This window comes from Salvelinus namaycush, chromosome 8 (genome assembly GCF_016432855.1).
Source record: "Salvelinus namaycush isolate Seneca chromosome 8, SaNama_1.0, whole genome shotgun sequence".
NCBI lineage: Eukaryota > Metazoa > Chordata > Actinopteri > Salmoniformes > Salmonidae > Salvelinus > Salvelinus namaycush.
The window spans coordinates 25,913,510-25,936,070 of NC_052314.1; the positions used below are offsets into that span (position 1 = coordinate 25,913,510).

At 44.0% G+C, this 22,561-nt stretch overlaps 1 protein-coding gene across 1 annotated transcript; it reads left to right on the forward strand.

Annotated features, from left to right (window-relative positions):
- Positions 1–1,707: 1,707 nt before the first annotated feature.
- LOC120052556 (flavin-containing monooxygenase 5-like) lies at positions 1,708–15,442 on the forward strand. Its single transcript, XM_038999536.1, has 10 exons — positions 1,708–1,868; positions 5,921–6,059; positions 6,328–6,516; positions 6,634–6,799; positions 8,026–8,168; positions 12,681–12,877; positions 12,953–13,088; positions 13,262–13,481; positions 14,420–14,492; positions 14,622–15,442. The coding sequence occupies exons 1-10, from the start codon at positions 1,864–1,866 to the stop codon at positions 15,049–15,051; spliced, it is 1,698 nt and encodes a 565-aa protein (XP_038855464.1). The 5' UTR covers positions 1,708–1,863; the 3' UTR covers positions 15,052–15,442.
- Positions 15,443–22,561: the final 7,119 nt, after the last annotated feature.

A 22,561-nucleotide genomic window follows, 5' to 3' on the forward strand; every position in this document is an offset into this window, starting at 1 on the left:
CAGGGCTCCCTTGAGAAAGATACATTTGAGATTAACGGGACTCCCTGCTTAAATAAAAGTTAAATGAAAATAAATAACATTAAACCATCCTTCATAGTTGTTAGCCTTTACCCTCTAGTTTGTACTCTTGAAGCTATGTCCAGCCTCTGTCTGTACCTGTTCAACGTTCAACCAAAGCAACGTCCTACTGAAGAAGGCATTGCTGCAGTGTAGAAAGATATGTCTTTGGCATTTAAATAGCAATAAAGGAAATGTAAAACAGTGTGTGATGAGGTTCGGGGTTTGTCTCATCTCTTGACTTGATTCACTCTGTTGACTAATCAGTCACACACAGTTGACCACACAGCTGGTGAAATGAACCATTCAGTGCTGGTTTGAGTGACAGGGGGCTGGAGGATTTGGGGGAGGGGTTGAGAGGCAAGAAGCGCCCGGGGTTTGTACCTTGGCTCATTTCCACCCTTTTGTCCACTGGAATAGAGAGGTAAGCACAACTTCTTAATCATCAATGTTTACTGTTTGACAAAGTTATTTCTGTTGTCCATTATGTTTCTTGGTCTTGAAGACTGATCAAACAAGAGCATTGGGTGAGCAACTCTCCCTTATAAATATTCTGGAAAAGCATGTTGTTTATTAGTCAGTCGATTCGACCTGCTTGCTAAGAGCTGTACTAGGGTAAAACAGGCTTCCTGTGTAGATTAAGACTGCGGAGACGGAGCAAGATATGGCTCTGAAAGCGTACCCCAATCCAGGAATGAGAACTGCGTTGTACTCTGAATTGTTCTATTATACCAACTGAGATCCCTCCCAATGTGTTCTCCAATCTCATGAAACATTTTACTAGAGTATTTAAAACAGGGGTGCCAATAATTTTTACACCTGTGTCTTTGAGATTTGTATTACTTATTAAACAAAATATCTTTCTCTGAGCAATTGTATTAATATAAAAAAGATATTCCCCAATTTTTTGGAGCACACAATATACCTCAGTATTTAAATTATTTATTGTATACAGTCTTTTTTACTCATCTTTATCAAGGGTGGCAATAATTTTGTACCTGACTGTAGGTACAGTTTAAAACATATTTTAAAACCTATACAATTACTTAAACCTCTGATGTTAAAGTTAAACACTAATCCCTAATGCTCGGTCACTATTTAAAAATTACAATGAAAACACTTAGATTCAGAAGGTGCTCTTAACCTACATGCAGACAGACAGGGATAGGACACAGGAAGTTGCTAACGGGAGGACGGCTGATAATAATGTCTGGAACGAAGCGAATTATGTATTAGATTCCATTCCACTTATTCCGCTCCAGCCATTGGACTAGCCCTTCCTCCCTAATTAAGGTGCCACTAGGGATAGGATTATGTTGCCAAGAGAGAAGGGGGAGATAGAGGGAGAGAGAAGGCCAAGGGAAACAAAATCTATTTTGCAGACAGACCAGAGATACTGGAGACTGTCGGTGTAACCCGAAGAGAACAGAACATGGCACAGAGCCAAAACAACACACATTTCCTGGAAATCTTATATGGCACTCAACTAGAGACCATTCCTCAATACAGAATCTTTCCAGATCCTTGATATCCTTCGTTAGCGCTTATGGACTGTCCTCTTCAATTCAAAACACATGTTTTCAATGTGGTTCAAGTAAGGAGCCTGAAATGACCATTGCAAAATTTTGATTTTGTGGTCAATTAACCATTTCTTTGTGGATTTCTACATTTGCTTGGGGTTATTTATTTTTGTCTAAAATGTCCTGGCACTTGGTAAAGTTCATGACGCCGTTGACCTTAAGGACCCCAGGATCAGTGGAAGCAAAATAACAACATAACATCAAGGATCCACCGTCATATCTTACGATGAGGTACTTTTCAGCATATGCTTCAGTTTTTCGACACCAAACCTGCCACTGGTGTGCGTGGCCAAAGGCAGGGCTAAGGTCAAATGCTCTTTGGGCACTCACACTAGTGAGTTTGGCATCGGGAAAACTGAAGCTTTTTTGCTCATATTTATCAAGGGTGCCAATCATTTTTGACCTCACTGTAAATGGGAATATTTGTACACAACAAATTGGCCAGTGTTACCTAGTGATGAATTTTCATTATAACATTTCTAGAGTTGATTCAGGAGTTAAATGAACTCTTAGTGGTGTATAAGAACCCATGTGTTGGTGTTAATAACCGTTATGATCTATTTCAGGTATATCTTTTTGTTTGTTTCAAAATCTGTGCTTTACATCTACATTGTTTGATTGATTTTATGCTACACAAACATACAATAACATACAATTGTCTAATGTTTCCATCCAATCTGTTAGAAGTTGGACTTATTGCACCCATTACTGAGATGGTTGTTCCAGTTTAGATGGTCTCATTTATCAATCCTTCCTACCTTTGCAGTCATTCCAAATGCAGTTTGTTTGTGATTAAAAGTTCCAATTGTTGAATATCCTCACTCTGGCTGTAATTCCAATAGGAATAACACATCACTTGCAAGCCAGCATAATGTGACGTGCATGCCTGATGCAAACCAAGAGTTTCCCAATGGCAATGGAATTTAGGCTTGCCAGTGTTTTTAAGGATGCATCTTTGCTACGACGTCCGGAGATGTAACATGCGTTTCCCAAAACACAACACAGAGGGAACGTTGAGGCATGTGTCGATAGCTTACTGAATCTCGGATCAACTTTCTCCATTCAAATCTTACCTTAAACCCCTTAGAGTCGATTGACGCACCGGTGCGTAAATGTAAGTTACATAATAAAGAAATCCCCATCAAAATCTGTCAGTTTAAGCTAGAGATATCAGGGGGCGGGGTTGCATTGTGCATCTCAATCAATTGTACAATTGTACGCGTCTCAATCGGTCTTCTCATGCAAACGTCTGTAGCGTCCAAACGGTTTGATCTACATTATTATGGAAATAGAGACTTGCGAACATGATGGTGTTCTCTGTTCTGCTATACGACCTCCAAAAGTGTCAGGAGAGTCATCTGAAGTCAGTACCGTCGATGTGCCAAGTTCTGTTTGGTAGCGTTCGAACTGTTAGGGCTACAAAAGTACTGTGACAGCACTGTGGAAAGGGTAGATTCTCACAAACAAAATGGTGTTCTCCCTTTGTCTCTAGGACCCCCACAAGTGTCATGGGACTCCTCTGAAGGTAACCGGTACCGTTTTGTTTTGAAATGAATAGAACAATGAAGGTAGGGGTATGAAGGTGTAATATGTGTCAAAAATGTATATTTCCTGATTTAAAAAAAAAGATATCTCCTAGATTTAGGACAGACACTTCAAAACCTTGTTTCTTATGATACATTTTTTTGACTGTCCTTTTTGCCATTTATGAATGTGTTATTCAATGCATTTCTATGGGCTTTAGTAGTAAAAGACTAAATCAATATTTTATCAAATGCATTTTTTTAAATAATACATTTTATACCTAAAGGGGTCCTAAAATTCAAAATCAAATAGCTAAAGGATCCATTGTATGACCATCTTAAAACAATTCCATATGTCAGCTTAGCACTGCCTCCTCCCTCCCCCAATGTCTTAGACTCCAAAGAATTAACATTATAATTATTCCACAATACTGATGATGGATCAGCTCCTTAAATGATATCATCACAGATATCATCACCTATGGCTGCAAATACTGAGGGAGGTTATTCTAATGCTTACCCTATAATGATGCACTGAATCAAGATTTGGCACATCATTGCGTTGTTACACATCATTAAATATATTGAGTCAAAATTACAGACAGTAGCCTACAATTAGCAAGAAAATAACTAAATGGAATGAACATGAAATTGATTTCAATATTATTGAATTATACAGCGTAGGCCTATGTAGCCTATACTTGTTACGTACAGTACCAGTCAAAAGTGTGGACACACCTACTCATTCAAGGGTTTTTCTTTATTCTTACTATTTTCTACATTGTAGAATAATAGTGAAGACATAAACTATGAAATAACACATATGGAATAATGTAGTAACCAAACAATTGTTAAACAAATCAAAATCTATTTTATATTAGAGACTCTTCAAAGTAGCCACCCTTTGCCTTGATGACAGCTTTGCACACTGCAAAATGACGGGGAGCAGGTGTGCTTAATGATGGTTGCCAGTTCTGGTGGTTAGTAGACCTGCGACTTCGAGCGCCGGAGCGGGACTAGGTGTGACAATACTGTAGGGCTGGCTATTTATCTTTTAATGCAGTCATCTCCGTTTTCATGTAAAAATGTTTTAACAATTGCAAAGACATTGGCAACTTTCTATTTGTAGTCAACTTCATTGTGAAGCTATCAGTAGTCACAGAGAGACAGATAAACATGTTGATTCTATGCTTAGCAGATATCTTCTGTGTATAAAGTGACTCGGGAGAGAACAAACGTATCTAGTAACACACTAAGTTGTTCAAGTGGTCTGAGGCAGTTGGTAAATAACAAGCGTTTTCAAGTGCAATGTTAGTAACAATGATTTGGGGAAACAGCTCAGAGATGTAATGATGCTCCTATGAAGGTTCTGAAGATGAACGTAGCGTTAAGATGCTCTTGGGAAACCGGGCCCAGTGTGCTAGAGTAAAAGTAGACTGTCAACGTAAGACCTGAAGGTATTTGTTATGTCATAAAGAGTTTCATTTGAGTGAAAACATATTCACGTAGACACTCACTTGGTGAAGGCCATTGAATGCGATTGAATGCAACAACCATGTCTCTGTCACTAACAAACCCAAGTCATGAATGGGGGCGTGCTCGGCCCTCCGTTTCCTGTAGTCCACGATCAGCTCCTTTGTCTTGCTGACGTTGAGGGAGAGGTTGCTGTCCTGACACCACACTGCCAGGTCTCATCGTCGCCGACAAACTTAATAATAGTGTTGGAGTCGTGTGTGAACAGGGAGTAAAGGAGGGGACCAAGCATGCACCCGTGAGGGGGCCCAGTGTTGAGGGTCAGCGTGACGGATGTGTTGTTGCCTACTTCTCACCACTTACGGGTTGCCCGTCAGGAAGTCCAGGAACCAGTTGCAGAGGGAGGTGTTCAGTCCCAGGGTGCTTAGCTTAGTGATGAGCTTGGAGGGCACTATGGTGTTGAAAACTGAGCTGTAGTCAATAAACAATATTTTCACACAGGTGTTCCTCTTGTCCAGGTGGGAGAGGGCAGTGTGGAGTGCAATAGAGACTGCCCCTTAACCTCCCGCTGCCTCATGCCCTCAAGGAGTGGAGACCAGGACAGAAGCTATAAAAGAAAATACACATCCACGTAACTGCTGCTTCTCTCTGTAGATAAGCTAAATGTTAAGGTATACATTCTCTCAGTCGAAGGTTAAAGGGGTGAGATGAATATACAGTTACAGTACACATTTACTCAAACCCACTTAAATAGCTGTAGGTCTCTAAGCCAATCATTTATTGATTGAAAATTGTGTATGGGTTGAAAAGCCAATCAGCGCCTTCAGAGAAATGCAAATGACTTTCACATTTTTTTCCTGTTTTTCTGTTTCACAGTTAAAATAAAACAACACGGTTAAAATACAACTAATGAGAAAGCATTGACAATTCCACTTCCAGTGGTGCTGTGCTTCTCTCATCCCCACCTCACTCCAATGCCCATCCCCCCACCAGGGCCTATAGTCAAGGGGTCAAGACTTTGGCACTGAGCTGAACATTTTCATGACCATCCCCCTGAGACACTGCCACTCCCCAATAACCAATCTGACACTGATTTGGTCTGACCACGACCCTCCCCTGCCTGTACAGGTCAGGGTTCCTCAATCTCGCCACAAGTGGACATGTGTGATGGTGTGCGTGGACAGAAGTGAGAGTGATATTGTAACTTATGTATTCGTTATTGGTTGAAGTTATTCCAATGGCACTTTCATTGCTACTAACCATCTCTCTCTCTCTCTTTCTCTGTAGTTCCATCATGGTGCGTACAGTAGCAGTGATCGGGGCGGGTCCCTCAGGTCTGACCAGCATCAAGAGCTGTCTGGATGAGGGTCTGGAGCCCACCTGCTTCGAGAGCAGTGAAGACATCGGGGGACTGTGGAGGTTCAAGGTGAGGGAGCTGGCTGAGGAACCTGGTGCCTGATTAACCAGTATAGTGGATTAGTGTGTTCGTCTCAGTAAGAAGATACAGGGAGAACATCCATCTGCTCAGTCACTAGGAGTGTGTGTGTCCGCTACTGCTGGAGATCCATATTTAAATGACACCGGCTCTCTTTCAATATCTAAAGTTTATCCAGTATAAATTACCCTGGCTTTGTTCCAATATCTTATGTATTGGGCATATTAGTGCTTATCCTCAGTCTGTCCTTGTCCTTTAGGAGCGTCCAGACCCAGGAAGGGCCAACATCTACGAGTCTGTCATCATCAACAGCTCCAAGGAGATGATGTCATACAGCGATTTCCCTCCTCCTGCTCACCTGCCCAACAACATGCACCACTCCCAGCTGCTGAGCTACCTACGACTTTATGCTCAGACCTTTGACCTCTTCAAGCACATCTACTTCCAGGTCAGAGGGCATGAAGGAAGGAAGTGGATGTTTATTCAGTCACATCTTATGTTAGGATCCCTTTCGACGGTAAATAGTGATTAATTGAATGTGTGTGTGCGTGGCTGCATGTGTCAGACCACTGTGGTGAGTGTGCGTCAGAGGCCAGACTTCCCAGTGTCAGGCCAGTGGGAGGTGGAGACAGAGAGGAGAGAAGGTCAGAAGGAGACTCAGGTCTTTGATGCTGTGATGGTCTGCACCGGTCACTTTACACAACCACACTTGCCTCTCAATGACTTCCCAGGTAACTTTAAATTCTCTATTCCTATCATAGTCCCCATTGTCATTGTGTATTTGATTATTTCCCATTTATATGCTACTATCACTGGAGATATATAGACTCAAATCCTATTCACATCATACATACATACATCATGTGCACAGTGCCATCAGAAAGTATTCATACTCCTTGACTTATTCCACATTTTGTTGTGTTACAAGCTCAAATCAAAATTGATTACATAGATTTTTTCGCACCCATCTACACACAATAGCCCATAATTTATAAGTGAAAACATGTTTTTAGAAATGCAAATTTATTGACAATGAAATACAGAAATATCTCATAAGTATTCACACTCCTGTCAAGTTGGTTGTTAATCATTGCTAGACAGCCATTTTCAAGTCTTGCCATAGATTTTCAAGCCAATTTAAGTAAAAACTGTAACTAGGCCACTCAAAAACGTTCAATGTCGTCTTGGTAAGTTAACTGCAGTGTATATTTGGCCTTGTTGTACTGCTGAAAGGTGAATTTGTCACCCAGTGTCTATTGGAAAGAAGAGTGAACCAGGTGTTCCTCTATGATTTTGCCTGTGCTCAGCTCTATTCCGTTTCTTTTTATCCTAAAACACTGCCTGGTTCTTGTTGATGACAAGCATACCCATAACATGATACGCCTGTATCTTGCAGTGACTCATTTCATTTATTTAGCCAGGATACTTCACTCAGTAACAACTGCCACTATTTTCCAGGGAGTCATCGGTAAATTGGGTGTATTGATTCACCACCCAAAGAGTAATTAATAACTTCACCATGCTCTAAGGGATATTCTATGCTTTTTTTTTATCTACCACTAGGTGCCTTTCTTTGCGAAGCATTGGAAAACCTCCTTGATCTTTGTGGTTGTACCTGTGTTAATTGTATGTGTGGGGTACAAAGATGAGGTAGTCAATACAGAAATTTCAGCTTTTCATTTTTTATTCATTTGTAAAAATGTCTAAAAACATAATTCCACTTTGACATTATGGAGGTGAGGTGAGTGACACAACATCTCAATTTAATGCATTTTAAATTCAGGCTGTAACATAACAAAATGCGGAAAAAGTCAAAGGGTATGAATACTTTTTGAAGGCACTGTATATCCCATTCATAGCCCTCACAAAGTATAATTTGAATATCATGCTCAATCATCATCATCCATCAATTACCACGAGTATCATTATTTATAATTTGATTATCTGATCCTCCCAGGTATAGAGGAGTTTGAGGGCAGGTACTTTCATAGTTGGGAATACCGCAGTGCTGAGGGGTTGCAGGGGAAGAGGGTGGTGGTAGTTGGGATTGGGAATTCTGGAGGTGACATCGCTGTGGATGCAAGCAGAGTAGCAGAGCAGGTGAGTGGGAAATCCTCTGATTCTTCTGGAAGTGTTTCTTTCAGATATTATGCAGGGCAGGGTTTCTTGAAAATTGGGACAATCCATGTCCGGCAGGGAAACTTCATTTTAATAGTAGAAATATCTGTCTTTTTTTGCTTTATTTGAGCTTAAACATTCAATTTAGTATAATTGTATAAGGGAAAGTAATTGTTTTGGGAATTTAAATATTTTAAATATTATTAATTTCCATGTCAGCACTATGCCCATAAATGCCCTTATTCAGTGCAAAGGATCCCATTTTCAAACTCTCCAAAAAAAGTGTTAAAAAAAATAATAATTATGCCAATAATATTAACTGAAAAAGGGATATTGTGTAGTTTCTTGAAATAGCCCTCTGTGGCTTAAAATAATATTGATCCTAAAAAATGTGTCCAAAGAGTTGGTCAACTCTGTCAGATTTGTCTAAAATTAATCAGGAATGAGCAGGGTCAGCTATACCATAAGGACCCCTTCTCTATAGCTGTGTTCGAATACTCAAATTTAACCATACTATTTGTGACGTGTATTGAGTATATAGTATGCTTATTTGTCATAGTATGGATATAGTTATCGTGCCAAAAGTTCCCGGATGTCATACTAAATTTGCCAAAATACGAAGTATACATGCAGTGAACACTATTTCTGTGCTTTTAGGGCCCATAATCCAATTCTTCTGAAAATGGGCGTGGCTTCATAACTTTTCAGATTGGAAGAAAATGGCGGAAACGAGAGCAAATACAAATTCAATGCTTTAACTAATTGTGACAAATGTTAAGAAAATGTTGAGCAATGTAATAAAGTCATGACTTTTCAAATAAATTACGTTACACGTTATGTTGGCTGACAATTTGTTAGATACGCTATCCTTATGAACCGCATAGCATTACAGCAGTATGTACTGGTATGTTAGCTAGATACCTAATGTTAGTTTGCTACTATTACATTGAACTTGCCAGGCAGTCTATTAACTGTCCGCTATCTACCTAACCACCCAACGTTTATTGACTTGATTATTCACATCATTCTTAGCTAAGTGGTATAGTCGTGCTTTTCAATGGACATTGTTAATTCTGCATATCTACTCCGATTTCAGAGCACTCTCGCGCAAAATAACTGATGAATTTACGAACGCTCAACACCCTTTGAACATGACCGGTGTTAGTAAACGTCGGCAAAAAAAAAAAGTTCTTAAATTGTTGCCAGCAGCACAGTTACCAACCAACGCCCTGGATAACATGAAAACTGCCTAACCAGCTCTGCTAGGGCTAGTAAAATGGTGAGAGTGAGGTGTTCTCTCATTTGTGTCTGGAAGTAGCTAGCCAATATTAGCCAGTTAGCTTGGGTGCTTGACTGCCGTTGAACACTCGGATCAACCCTACTCACGGGCCAGAGCGTCTGAACTCTCTGAGAGCGAAACACTCTGAATTTACGAACGGACAATATGACAACGCTCTGGATTTATGAACGTCCAGAGCTCACTCTGGCACTCCAGATTGATTTTACAAACACACCCAAAATTGTAAAATGTTTAGCTAGTAATTTGTTATGCTAGCATGCTAGCAAGAGGTTGCATAGCAACAGCATCAGCTTCCGGTAAACAGGCAAAGCTCTAGTACACTCAACTGAAATGATACTGTTCGTTTACAGCAGTGGTTCCCAAACTTTTCTTAGTCCCCTAACCCTTCAAACATTCAACCTCCAGCTGCGTACCACCTCTAACACCAGGGTCAGCGTACTCTCAAATGTAGTTTTTTTGCCATCATTGTAAGCCTGCCACACACACTATACAATACATTTATTAAACATAAGAATGAGTGTGAGTTTTTGTCACAACCCGGCTAGCAGAAAGGGACAATGAGCTCTTATAGGACCAGGGCACAAATAATAATATAAGAAGAAGAAGAAATGTTGCTCTTTATTTAGCCATCTTACATATAAAACCTTATCTGTTCATGGAACATTGTGAATAACTCACCACAGGTTAATGAGAAGGGTGTGCTTGAAAGGATGCACATAACTCTGCAATGCTGGCTTGTATTGGAGAGAGTCTCAGTCTTAAATCCTTTTCCACACACACTCTGTGCCTGTATTTAGTTTTTATGCTAGTGAGGGCCGAGAATCCACTCTCACATAGGTACGTGGATGCAAAGGGCATCAGTGTCTTAACAGCGCAATTTTCCAAGGCAGGATACTCTGAGCAAAGCCCAATCCATAAATCTAGCAGTGGCTTCTGATTAAATTCAATTTTCACAGATCCGCTTGTTGCAATTTCGATGAGGCTCTCTTGTTCAGTTATCGGTAAGTGGACTGCAGGCAGGGCATGAAAGGGATAACGAATCCAGTTGTTTGTGCCATCCGTTTCGAGAAAGTACCTGCGTAAAAGCGAACCCAACTCACTCAGGTGCTTCGCTATATCACATTTGACATTGTCTGTATTTGCACACAAAAAATCATACAATGATGGAAAGACCTGTGTTGTCCTTGTTAATGCAGACAGAGAAGAGCTCCAACTTCTTAATCATGGCCTCAATTTTGTCCCACACATTGAATATAGTTGCGGAGAGTCCCTGTAATCCTAGATTCAGATCATTCAGGCGAGAAAAAACATCACCCAGATAGGCCAGTCGTGTGAGAAACTTGTCATCATGCAAGCGGTCAGACAAGTGAAAATTATGGTCAGTAAAGAAAACTTTAAGCTCATCTCTCAATAAAACAAAACGTGTCAATACTTTGCCCCTTGATAACCAGCGCACTTCTGTATGTTGTAAAAGCGTTACATGGTCGCTGCGCATATCATTGCATAGTGCAGAGAATACGAGAGTTCAGGGGCCTTACTTTAAGCTTTAACAAAGTTAACCATTTTTACTGTAGTGTCCAAAACATCTTTCAAGCTGTCAGGCATTCCTTTGGCAGCAAGAGCCTCTCGGTGGATGCTACAATGTACCCAATTGGAGTCGGGAGAAACTGCTCGCACGTGCGTTACCACTCCACTTTGTCTCCCTGTCATGGCTTTTGCGCCATCAGTACAGATACCAACACATATTGACCACCAAAGTCCATTTGATGTCACAAAGCTGTCCAGTACTTAAAACATATCCTCTCCTGTTGTCCTGGTTTCCAGTGGTTTGCAGAAGAGGATGTCTTCCTTAATTGACCCCCCCATAAACGTAATGGACATATACCAGGAGCTGTGCCAGGCCCGCCACGTCTGTTGACTCATCCAGCTGTAACGCATAGAATTCACTAGCTTGTATGCGAAGCAGTAATTGTTTCAAAACATCTCCTGCCAAGTGTTGTTTGATGAAGGAATTGTCTGTATAGTTTTTTGGGCCTTTCCCCCCAGCATTGTCCCAGCCATACCCGCGGCAGCAGGAAGAATTAAGTCCTCCACAATAGTGTCGGGCTTGCCTGTCCTAGCCAGTCGGTAGCTCACCATATAAGACGCTTCTAGACCCATCTTATTAATGGTATCTGTTGCATTTATACATGTCTTACTACTTCAAAGTCGTCTTAATTCTCGCTCAAAAAACTCTTTATTTTTCAAATTGGCATGTTTTCTAAATGTCTGCGCAAGAATGAACGTTTAATCGAGTTGTGAGATAGTACTTTTACACACATAACACACTGTGGCTGAGGAAAGGCTCTACTCCCAATATAAGTGAACCCCAAATCAATGTAGTTCTCATCATATTTTCTCCTCTTCAATGGTCCAACGTCCCTGTCTGTTGTTCAGTGCTTTCCCAGGTAAGGGGGCAGCAGCTCTTCGGCTGCATCAGATTCACAACGGTCAGTGTCCATGCTAGCTGGGCTAACAACAAATGTAGAATTACCGATGCTAGCATTGGATGTGCTCGTGGAAGCAAAACAACTTGTGTCGTCGATAGGTGCAGGTGTAGTACAGCTGGTAGTAGCAGTACTACCAGTAGAGTAGCAGTACTACCAGTAGAGCTGGTATGTGTCCATATGGACGCGGGCCTTACTTCTTTTAACCATTTACACATTTTCGAGCAAACTTAATGAGCAGCAGCTAAGTTTGGCTACATACGGACCGTTAGTGGAATTCCCGCGAGAGAGCAGTGGTTAATTTGATTGGATGTTAATTATTTGACTAGGCTTCCTGTATTTGACTTTGTGTTGTTATTTCGCTGAACACTAAATTTGAATCACATTTTTATTTGGCGTACCCTGGACGGCATTGCGCGTACCCCTGGGGGTACCCCAGTTTGGGAATACCTGAGCTACACTATACTTGCTTGTTTTGTCACATAAAGATAAATTAGGCAAACTATTAGAATTTTAGCAACCAGAAAATGGCGTAGCAATTTCTGCATAGTGCACCTTTCCGGAAAAAAATTATGAAAGAAAAGTTGAGATTGTCCCGTCTTTCAAGAAACCCTGACGGAAGTATGAAAAACTCCTAGCTAGCATGAACAGGAATAGAGTTGGCCATCTCTGCCAAAGATCATTAACACTTTCTCTCCTGGTCTACAGGTGTACCTCAGCACGCGGAAAGGGGCGTGGGTGGTCAGCAGGGTGGGGGCGGGGGGACTGCCAGGTGACCTGGTGGGCACTTCAAGATTGAACAGGCTAGTGCAGAAACTCTTCCCCTCCTGGATTACCAGGATGATGGAGAAGAAACTGAACAGAACCTTCGACCACAGACTGTACGGCCTACAGCCAAAACACAGGTAAAATCTTTACATATCTGACTGACTAACTGACCGATTGATTGATCCATCCATTGATCCATCCATCTATTTCAGGTTCTTTGCCCAGATCCCGGTGGTGAATGATGATCTACCTGGCCGAATCATCTCTGGTCGTGTTCTGGTCAAACCTAACATCAGGGAGATCAAAGGCTCCAGTGTGGTGTTTGAGGACGGGAGCGTCGTGGAAAAGGTGAAGACACACACACACACACACACACACACACACACACACACACACACACACACACACACACACACACACACACACACACACACACACACACACACACACACACACACACACACACACACACACACTCTCTTCCCTTATCCCCTCTACCCTACCTTCCCTCTCTTCCCTAGGTGGATGTTGTGGTGTTTGCCACCGGTTACAACTATGACTTTCCTTTCCTGCCTTCGGGTCTGCTGGCTAATGGTGGTCACCGCCTGTGTCTGTACCGTCATGTGTTCCCCCCGGGGCTGGCTCGGCCCAGTCTGGCTGTAGTGGGCTTCATCTGTAACCTGGGAGCCATCAACCCTCTGGCTGAGATGCAGGCCCGCTGGGCCACCCAGGTCTTTAAAGGTAACAATTAACTGCGACCTGTATGCTCTCGTTGGCTGGCCCTCGCTTCATATTCGTTGCCAAACCCACTGGCTCCAGGTCATCTATAAGTCTTTGCTAGGTAAAGCCCCGCCTTATCTCAGCTCACTGGTCACCATAGCAGCACCCACCCGTAGCACGCGCTCCAGCAGGTATATTTCACTGGTCATCCCCAAAGCCAATTCCTCCTTTGGCCGTCTTTCCTTCCAGTTCTCTGCTGCCAATGACTGGAAATAATTGCAAAAATCACTGAAGCTGGAGACTCATATCTCCCTCACTAACTTTAAGCATCAGCTATCAGAACAGCTTACAGATCATTGCACCTGTACATAGCCCATCTGTAAATAGCCCATCCAACTACCTCATCCCCATATTGTTATTATTATTTTTTTTATATATTTTTTTTTGCTTCTTATTATTTTTGTTTTTATATATTTTTTTTTGCTCCTTTGCACCCCAGTATCTCTACTTGCACATTCATCTTCTGCACATCTATCACTCCAGTGTTTATTTGCGAAATTGTAATTATTTCCCCACTACGGCCTATTTATTGCCTTACCTCCCTAATCTTACTTAATTTGCACACATTGTATATAGACTTTTCTTTTGTGTTATTGACTGTACATTTATTTATTCCATGTGTAACTCTGTGTTGTTGTTTGTGTCACACTGCTTAGCGTTATCTTGGCCAGGTCGCAGTTGTAAATGAGAACTTGTTCTCAACTGGCTTACCTGATTAAATAAAGGTGAAATAAAAATAAATAAATAAATAACAACTCCCTCACTAACTCCCCTTTTCCTGATTCATCCCAGAGCTCTGTGTCTGAAGTTGGGTAGCTTAGTGTATTTGAATGCGAGCGATGGAAGATTTGAGGTTTGTGTCAATAGTAATGTGTGGAATACATGATTTCTTGCTCCAGGGTTACTAACACTGCCCTCAGAAGAAGCCATGCTTCAGGACGTAAAGAGAGACACCAGCACCTTGCAAAACAGGTGGGACAACATCCATGCGTTATTACACTCACATACTGTAATTGGTTTGCTAATAGGTAAACTATTTAAAAAATTATGTATAAGCACTTTCAAAACACCTGCGTGTGTATATCCTCCTTCTCCCTCCAGGTTTGCCTGTTTGGAGCGTCACCCTCTCCAGGTGGACCATATCCCCTACATGGACTCCATGGCAGAGGAGTTGGGGGTTCGTCCTAATCTCCTAGGGCTGCTGTTGAGGGAGCCTGGTGTGGGGCTGTGTGTGCTGCTGGGGCCCTGCACCCCGTACCAGTACCGTCTGAGAGGGCCAGGACAGTGGGACGGAGCCCGACAGGCCATCCTCACCCAGTGGGAGCGTGTAGCCCAGCCCTTCAGGACCAGGATGCCCCCACAACCAGAGAGCAGAACCAGAGCCTCCTCTAGTCTGATACTGATACTGACTCTGTCTGGCACTGTTCTCCTACTAACAACCTTCTATACCAGACACAGTGTCTCATCACTCCCCACAGGCCTCCTCTATAAGATGTACAGTCTACCTGAGATCATATGGGGGTGGAAATGAACACTATGGGCCTATTGCATCCACTGTTGGCCACCATCGCCTGCACAGCTGATCTTAATTGCTTCCAAAATGTACTGTTCTCTAAAAGCCGAGCTACATGTGACGTCACTGTAACTTAGCCTTGCTTTATCCAAACATTTTCCAAGACATGTTCGCACTCTACAGGCTATTTATTATCTTCGGTAGAAATAAAACCTAGTAACCGAGCAGACTAAGGGGTGATTGAACTATTTCACAATCATTCAGTGCAACTAAAATAAAGCAATTTCTTGTTTAAGACAGAAATGATACTGTGGCAATATCAGGGTCCTGGGGCCCCCCTGGGTGCATGTTTTAATTTTTGTCCTAGCACTACACAGCTGATTCAAATAATCAAAGCTTGATGATGAGTTGGTTATTTGAATCAGCTGTGTAGCGCTAGGGCAAAACCAAAATGTGCACCCAGGGGGGGCCCCAGGACCAAGTTTGGGAAACCCTGGCTTATATGACTGAAAAATGCTGGTGCACTCATTACTTTTTAATTTCCAAATTATGTAGTCCATTAATTACAACTTGTCTTATTAACTATGGTTATTTCTGATCAAGAGGGCAAAACAAAATATCCCTGAACTGTCCATATCGAAATTGTGTAACTAAATCAAGCCAATCATGACTGATTTCATGTAATCTATGTTTTTATAAAATTCAAGGTATACAGTGCCTTCGGAAAGTTTTTAGACCCCTTGACTTTTTCCACGTTTTGTTACGTTACAGCCTTATTCTAAAATGGATAATGACAAAGCGAAAAAAGTTTTTGGGAATTTTTCACAAATGTATAAAGAACTAAAAACAGAAATACCTTATTTACATAAGTATTCAGACCCTTTGCTATGAGAGCTCAGGTGCATCCTGTTTCTATTGATCATCCTTGACATGTTTCTACAACTTGATTGGAGTCCACTTGTGGTGAATTCAATTGATTGGACATGATTTGTCCAACTCCTGTATTTGGGGAGTTTCTCTGGGCCACTCAAGGGCATTCAGAGACTTGTACCGAAGCCGTTCCTGTGTTGTCTTGGCTGTGTGCTTAGGGTCGTTGTCCTGTTGGAAGGTGAACCTTCGCCCCCAGTCTGTGGTCCTGAGTACTCTGGAGCAGGTTTTCATCAAGGATCTCTGTACTTTGTTCCGTTCATCTTTGCCTCGATCCTGACTAGTCTTCCAGTTCCTGCCACTGTAAAACATCCCCACAGCATGATGCTGCCACCACCACTCTTCACCGTAGGGATGGTGCCAGGTTTCCTTCGGACATGACCAATCTTGGTTTCATCAGAACAGAGAATCTTGTTTCTCATGGTCAGAAAGTCTTTGGGTGACTTTTGGCAAGCGGGCTGTCATGTGCCTTTTACTAAGGAGTGGCTTCTGTCTGGCCAGTCTACCATAAAGGCCTGATTGGTGGAGTGCTGCAGAGATGGTTATCCTAATGGAAGTGTCTCCCATCTACACAGAGGAACTCTAGAGCTCTGTCAACGTGACCATCAGGTTCTTGATCACCTCCCTGACCAAGGCCCTTCTCCACCGATTGCTCAGTTTGGCCGGGCAGCCAGCTCTAGGAAGAGTCTTGGTGGTTCCAAACTTCTTCCATTTAAGAATGATAGAGGCCACTGTGTTCTTGGGGACCTTCAATGCTGCAGCCCACCCTTTTTGAAACCAAGTTTGCTGTTTATTTGAGCTACAAGGCTGCAGCCATTTTTTTGTTACCCTTCCACAGATCTGTGCCTCGACACAATCCTGTCTCGGAGCTCTAAGGACAATTCCTTCGACCTCATGGCTTGGTTTTTGCTCTGACATGCACCTTATATAGACGGGTGTGTGCCTTTCCAAATCATGTCCAATCAATTGAATTTACCACAGGTAGACTCAAATCAAGTTGTAGAAACATCTCAAGGATGATCAATGGAAACAGGATGCACCTGAACTCAACTTCATGCCACATAGCAAAGGGACTGAATACTTATGTAGTTGTTTAATATTTTTAATAAATTTGCTACAATTTCTAAAAACCTGTTTTTGCTTTGTCATTATAGGGTATTGTGTGTAGATTGATGAGGAACCAAATGTATTTAATACATGGAATAAGGCTATAACGTAACAAAATGTGGAAAAAGTCAAGGGGTCTGAAAACTTTCCGAATGCACTATAGGTGTGTGAAAAACAACTAGACTAATACCATTGTGCTGTCTCATCAGAGAAAATGTACAAGAGAATGGATTAAAGCAGGGCTGTCCAACCCTTTTCCTGAAGTGCTACCCTCCTGTATGTTTTCGCTCTAACCCCAGTTGTAACTAACCTCATCCTGCGTTCATAACCAAGTAGGAATGTGGTATTATTTACCACATACAACTGGGAAGAATCCAGTTGAACGACCCTCCAACTGGTAATTACAGGTGGAAAACTTGTCTATCATCACTGTGCTCCGATTCCCCTACTTGTACCTCACTGATGTCATTGTCAACAAAAAAGACAACAAGTATAGCTCCAGACGGGGAAGTGACGTTTTCAACTAAAATCACGGAAGCCGGGTACGGAAGCAATCTTTCCCATTGAAAGTAATGCAGCCAAGCTTGAATTCAAGCAATGACGACACAAATAGTTTACTTTTTTTGTATTACAACTGGATTATAGCTCCTGTCAAAATGTTGTGAATTATATATATATTCATAGTCACCAGTCGACTCCATTACACACAAAAGTTACTTCTACCTGTGAATGCTAGCTATGGCTAGCTATGCTACCAGTCTGTCTTAAAGGAATAGTTCACCTAAATTACACATTGGTTTCCTTGTCGTGTTAGCAGTCTATGGACAAGGTACGACAGCAATTCATGCTTTGGTTTCCCTGACACTGTTTCCACATGCTAACGTCTTAGCGATGTTAGGATTAAGGACCTTGCTCATGGGCACATCGACAGAGTTTTTACCTAGTGGGCTTAGGACCAGCAACCTCTCGGATACTGGCCCAACGCCCTTAACCACTAGACTACCTGCCGCCCTATAACCAAAGCATGGATTGCTGTTGTAGATGAATGAAAACGATGTTTAATAATAATAAACTACATTCTGCAATCTGACTCCATTATTATGTGAATAAATGCATCAGGCCCCGTGTGTCTCTGGAGCATCTAGTCAAGGTAGCAAGCCTTGCATCACCACTCGGTATGACTATAATGAACATGTGTCAGTCTTGCACCGTTATGCAATTATTAAGAGGCTAGTTACAAATAGCTAACCCTGGCGACCAATGTTCTAGCATTAATTTATTGAGTCATGTAGATCTAGGACATCAAGTTGGAACCCAAGCATATGTGTATAGTGTAAATAATATTTAAATAATAGACCTACTAAATTAAAGAATCAAAGATTTACTCCGTAAAACAAGGAATGCATTTACTCAGTTCAAATAATAGGATTTATTAGTCATGAAATAATTAATACTCAAACAATTACAGTGTACATGAAATACATGACACCTTAAAGAATACACAGAGTAAATGACTATCGACTAAATAAGACTTAACGTGTCTTCAGCTCAGAATGTCTGATACACACAGGAGCTTGGAAGCAAGTTCTCAAAGCTTTATGGAATTGTTTTTAGAAGGTCATACCAAGAATCATTTTGCTATTTCATTTGGAATTTAAGACCCCTTGAAGTATCAAAAATAAATATTCCCAAAAATATTTTGGACCTTACTGCTATTAGCCCACACAAACATATTGAATAACAGTTTCACTACATGGAACAACAGATAGTCCAAAATAAAAATCTAAAGTACGTTTGTTCTGAAGTGTCTGTCCTATATTTGAGAGATATAAGAAAAATCAGGAAACATTTGTTATTTTTTCTTTACATGTATGATCCTCTTATTTTTGGCGCCAAACAGTCTCCATATAAAAAGTACTTCCATTAATTTTCTCAACTGGTACCGGGGGACCTTCAGACAAGTCCTGTGAGGCCTGTGGCCGTCCTAGAGGGGTCATATTAGTGTGTAGCCCAAACTGTTCGGACACTACTGTAACGACCTGGGTGTCGGGGGGTGTGAAGTCAGACGCAGGAACAGCAGAGCTTCAATACGTTGATTCTTTAATGCCCAACTGGCAAACAAAATGTCCAACACGGACTTACTGGGTGTCATAAACAACTGTCCAAAAACACGGGAGACAAACCCAGTCCACAATACATAAACCACTCCCGAAATCCAAAGCTACAAACAAACAATCCCGCACAAAGAAGCGTACGGGCTGGCTGACTAATAAAGCCACACTAATTACCAATTACCTAAACACAGGTGATACAAATAAACTCATAAGGAGGGGGAGGAAAAAGAGTCAGTGGCAGCTAGTAGGCCGGTGACGACGACCGCCGAGCGCCACCCGAACGGGAAGGAGAGCCTGCCTCGGTTGAAGTCGTGACAGTACCCCCCCTCTGACGCGCGGCTCCCGCAGCGCGCCGACACCGGCCTCGAGGTCGACCCGGAGGACGAGGCGCAGGGCGATCCGGATGGAGGCGATGGAAATCCCTTAACATAGATGGATCCAAAATGTCCTCCACCGGTACCCAGCACCTCTCCTCCGGACCGTACCCCTCCCAGTCCACGAGGTACTGCAGGCCCCTCACCCGGCGTCTCGAGTCCAGAATGGCCCGTATCGTGTACGCCGGGGACCCCTCGATGTCCAGAGGGGGAGGAGGGACCTCCGGCACCTCACCGTCCTGCAGGGGACCAGCTACCACCGGCCTGAGGAGAGACACATGAAACGAGGGGTTAATACGATAATAGGAAGGGAGTTTTAATCGATAACACACCTCGTTTATTCTCCTCAGGACTTTGAAGGGCCCTACACACTGCGGCCCCAGCTTCCGGCAGGGCAAGCGGAGGGGTAGGTTTCGGGTCGAGAGCCAGACCCTTTCCCCCGGTACAAACACGGGGGCCTCACTGCGGTGGCGGTCAGCGCTCCTCTTCTGCCTTCTAGTAGCTTGTTGGAGGGACTCCTGGACGGCCCTCCAGGTCTCCTTGGAGCGCTGTACCCACTCCTCCACCGCAGGAGCCTCGGTCTGGCTCGGATGCCATGGTGCCAGGACCGGCTGGTACCCCAACACACACTGAAAGGGGGACACATTAGTAGAGGAGTGGCGTAGTGAGTTCTGGGCCATCTCGGCCCAGGGAATGTATCTCGCCCACCTGGCCGGTCCTGGCAATACGACCGCAGAAACCTACCCACCTCCTGGTTCACTCTCTCCACCTGCCCATTACTCTCGGGGTGATAACCGGAAGTCAGGCTGACCGTGACCCCCAGACGCTCCATGAACGCCCTCCATACTCGGGACGTGAACTGGGGGCCCCGATCAGAAACGATGTCCTCCGGCACCCCGTAGTGCCGGAAGACGTGGGTGAATAAGGCCTCCGCAGTCTGTAGGGCAGTAGGGATACCGGGCAACGGGAGGAGACGGCAGGACTTAGAAAACCGATCCACAATTACCAGAACCGTAGTGTTTCCCTGAGAGGGGGGAAGATCGGTCAGGAAGTCTACGGACAGATGAGACCATGGCCGTTGTGGAACGGGGAGGGGTTGCAACTTCCCTCTAGGAAGGTGCCTAGGAGCCTTACTCTGAGCGCATACCGAACAGGAGGAGACATAAACCCTAACGTCTCGAGCTAAGGTAGGCCACCAATACCTCCCCCGAAGGCTCCCCACTGTCCTCGTCACCCCAGGGTGACCCAAGGAGGGTAGGACATGAGCCCAGCGAATCAGTCGGTCCCGAACACCAAGCGGTACGTACTTACGGCCCGCCGGACACTGAGGAGGCGCGGGTTCCGCCCGTAGCGCCCGCTCGATGTCCGAGTCCACCTCCCATACCACTGGCGCTATCAGCCTCGAGGCGGGGATGATGGGAGTGGGTTCGGTGGTCCTATCCTCCGTGTCGTAAAGGCGGGACAGTGCGTCTGCCTTTACGTTTTGGGAGCCGGGTCTATAGGACAACGTGAACCGAAACCGGGTGAAAAACATGGCCCACCTTGCCTGACGTGGGTTCAGTCTCCGAGCTGCCCGAATATACTCCAGATTCTGGTGGTTGGTCCAGATGAGAAAGGGGTGCTTAGCCCCCTCAAGCCAGTGTCTCCACACCTTCAGAGCCCTGACCACCGCTAACAACTCCCGATCCCCCACATCATAGTTACGCTCCGCTGCACTGAGCTTACTAGAGAAGAAAGCGCAGGGGCGGAGTTTTGGTGGCGTACCCGAGCGCTGTGATAGCACGGCACCCACCCCAGCCTCGGACGCGTCCACCTCCACTATGAATGCTAAAGAGGGATCCGGATGCGCCAACACGGGAGCATCCGTGAACAGAGCCTTCAACCTGTTGAAAGCTCCGTCCGCCGCCGCTGACCACCGCAACCGCACCGGGCCCCCCTTTAGCAGTGAGGTAATGGGAGCCGCTACCTGGCCAAAACCCCGGATAAATCTCCGGTAGTAGTTGGCAAAACCCAAAAACCGCTGCACCTCTTTTACCGTGGTCGGAGTCGGCCAATTACGCACGGCCTTTATGCGGTCACTCTCCACCACCACCCCCGAGGTGGAAATGCGATAACCCAGGAAGGAGACGGCTTGTTTGGAGAACACACACTTCTCAGCCTTGACGTATAAGTCATGCTCCAGCAGTCTGCCAAGCACTTTGCGTACCAGAGATACATGCGCGGCGTGAGTAGTTGAGTAGATCAGAATGTCATCGATATACACAACTACCCCCTGCACATGCAGGTCCCTGAGAATGTCGTCTACAAAGGATTGGAAAACGGCTGGAGCATTCTTTAACACATACGGCATGACGCAGTACTCATAGTGGCCCGATGTGGTACTAAATGCGGTTTTCCACTCGTCTCCTTTCCGAATACGCACCAGACTGTACGCGCTCCTGAGGTCCAGTTTTGTAAAGAACTGCGCTCCGTGAAATGATTCCACCGCCGAAGCGATGAGAGGTAGTGGGTAACTAAACCCCACTGTGATGGCATTTAGACCTCTATAATCAATACACGGACGCAAACCTCCCTCCTTTTTCTTCACAAAAAAGAAACTCGAGGAGACGGGTGAGATGGAGGGCCGAATGTACCCCTGTCCCAGAGACTCCGCGACATATGTCTCCATAGCCAACGTCTCCTCTTGGGACAAAGGGTACACGTGACTCTTGGGAAGCGCAGCGTTAACCTGGAGATCTATCGCACAATCCCTACCCAGTCGATGTGGTGGTAATTTCGTCGCTTTCCTTTTACAGAAAGCGATTGCCAAATCGGCATACTCGGGGGGAATGTGCACCGTGGAACCCTGGTCTGGACTCTCCACCGACGTGGCACCAATGGAAACTCCCAGACACCTTCCAGAACACTCCTCTGACCACCCCTGGAGAACCCCCTGTCTCCACGAAATATTGGGATTGTGCCGGGCCAACCAGGGAATACCCAGCACCACTGGAAACGCAGGCGAAT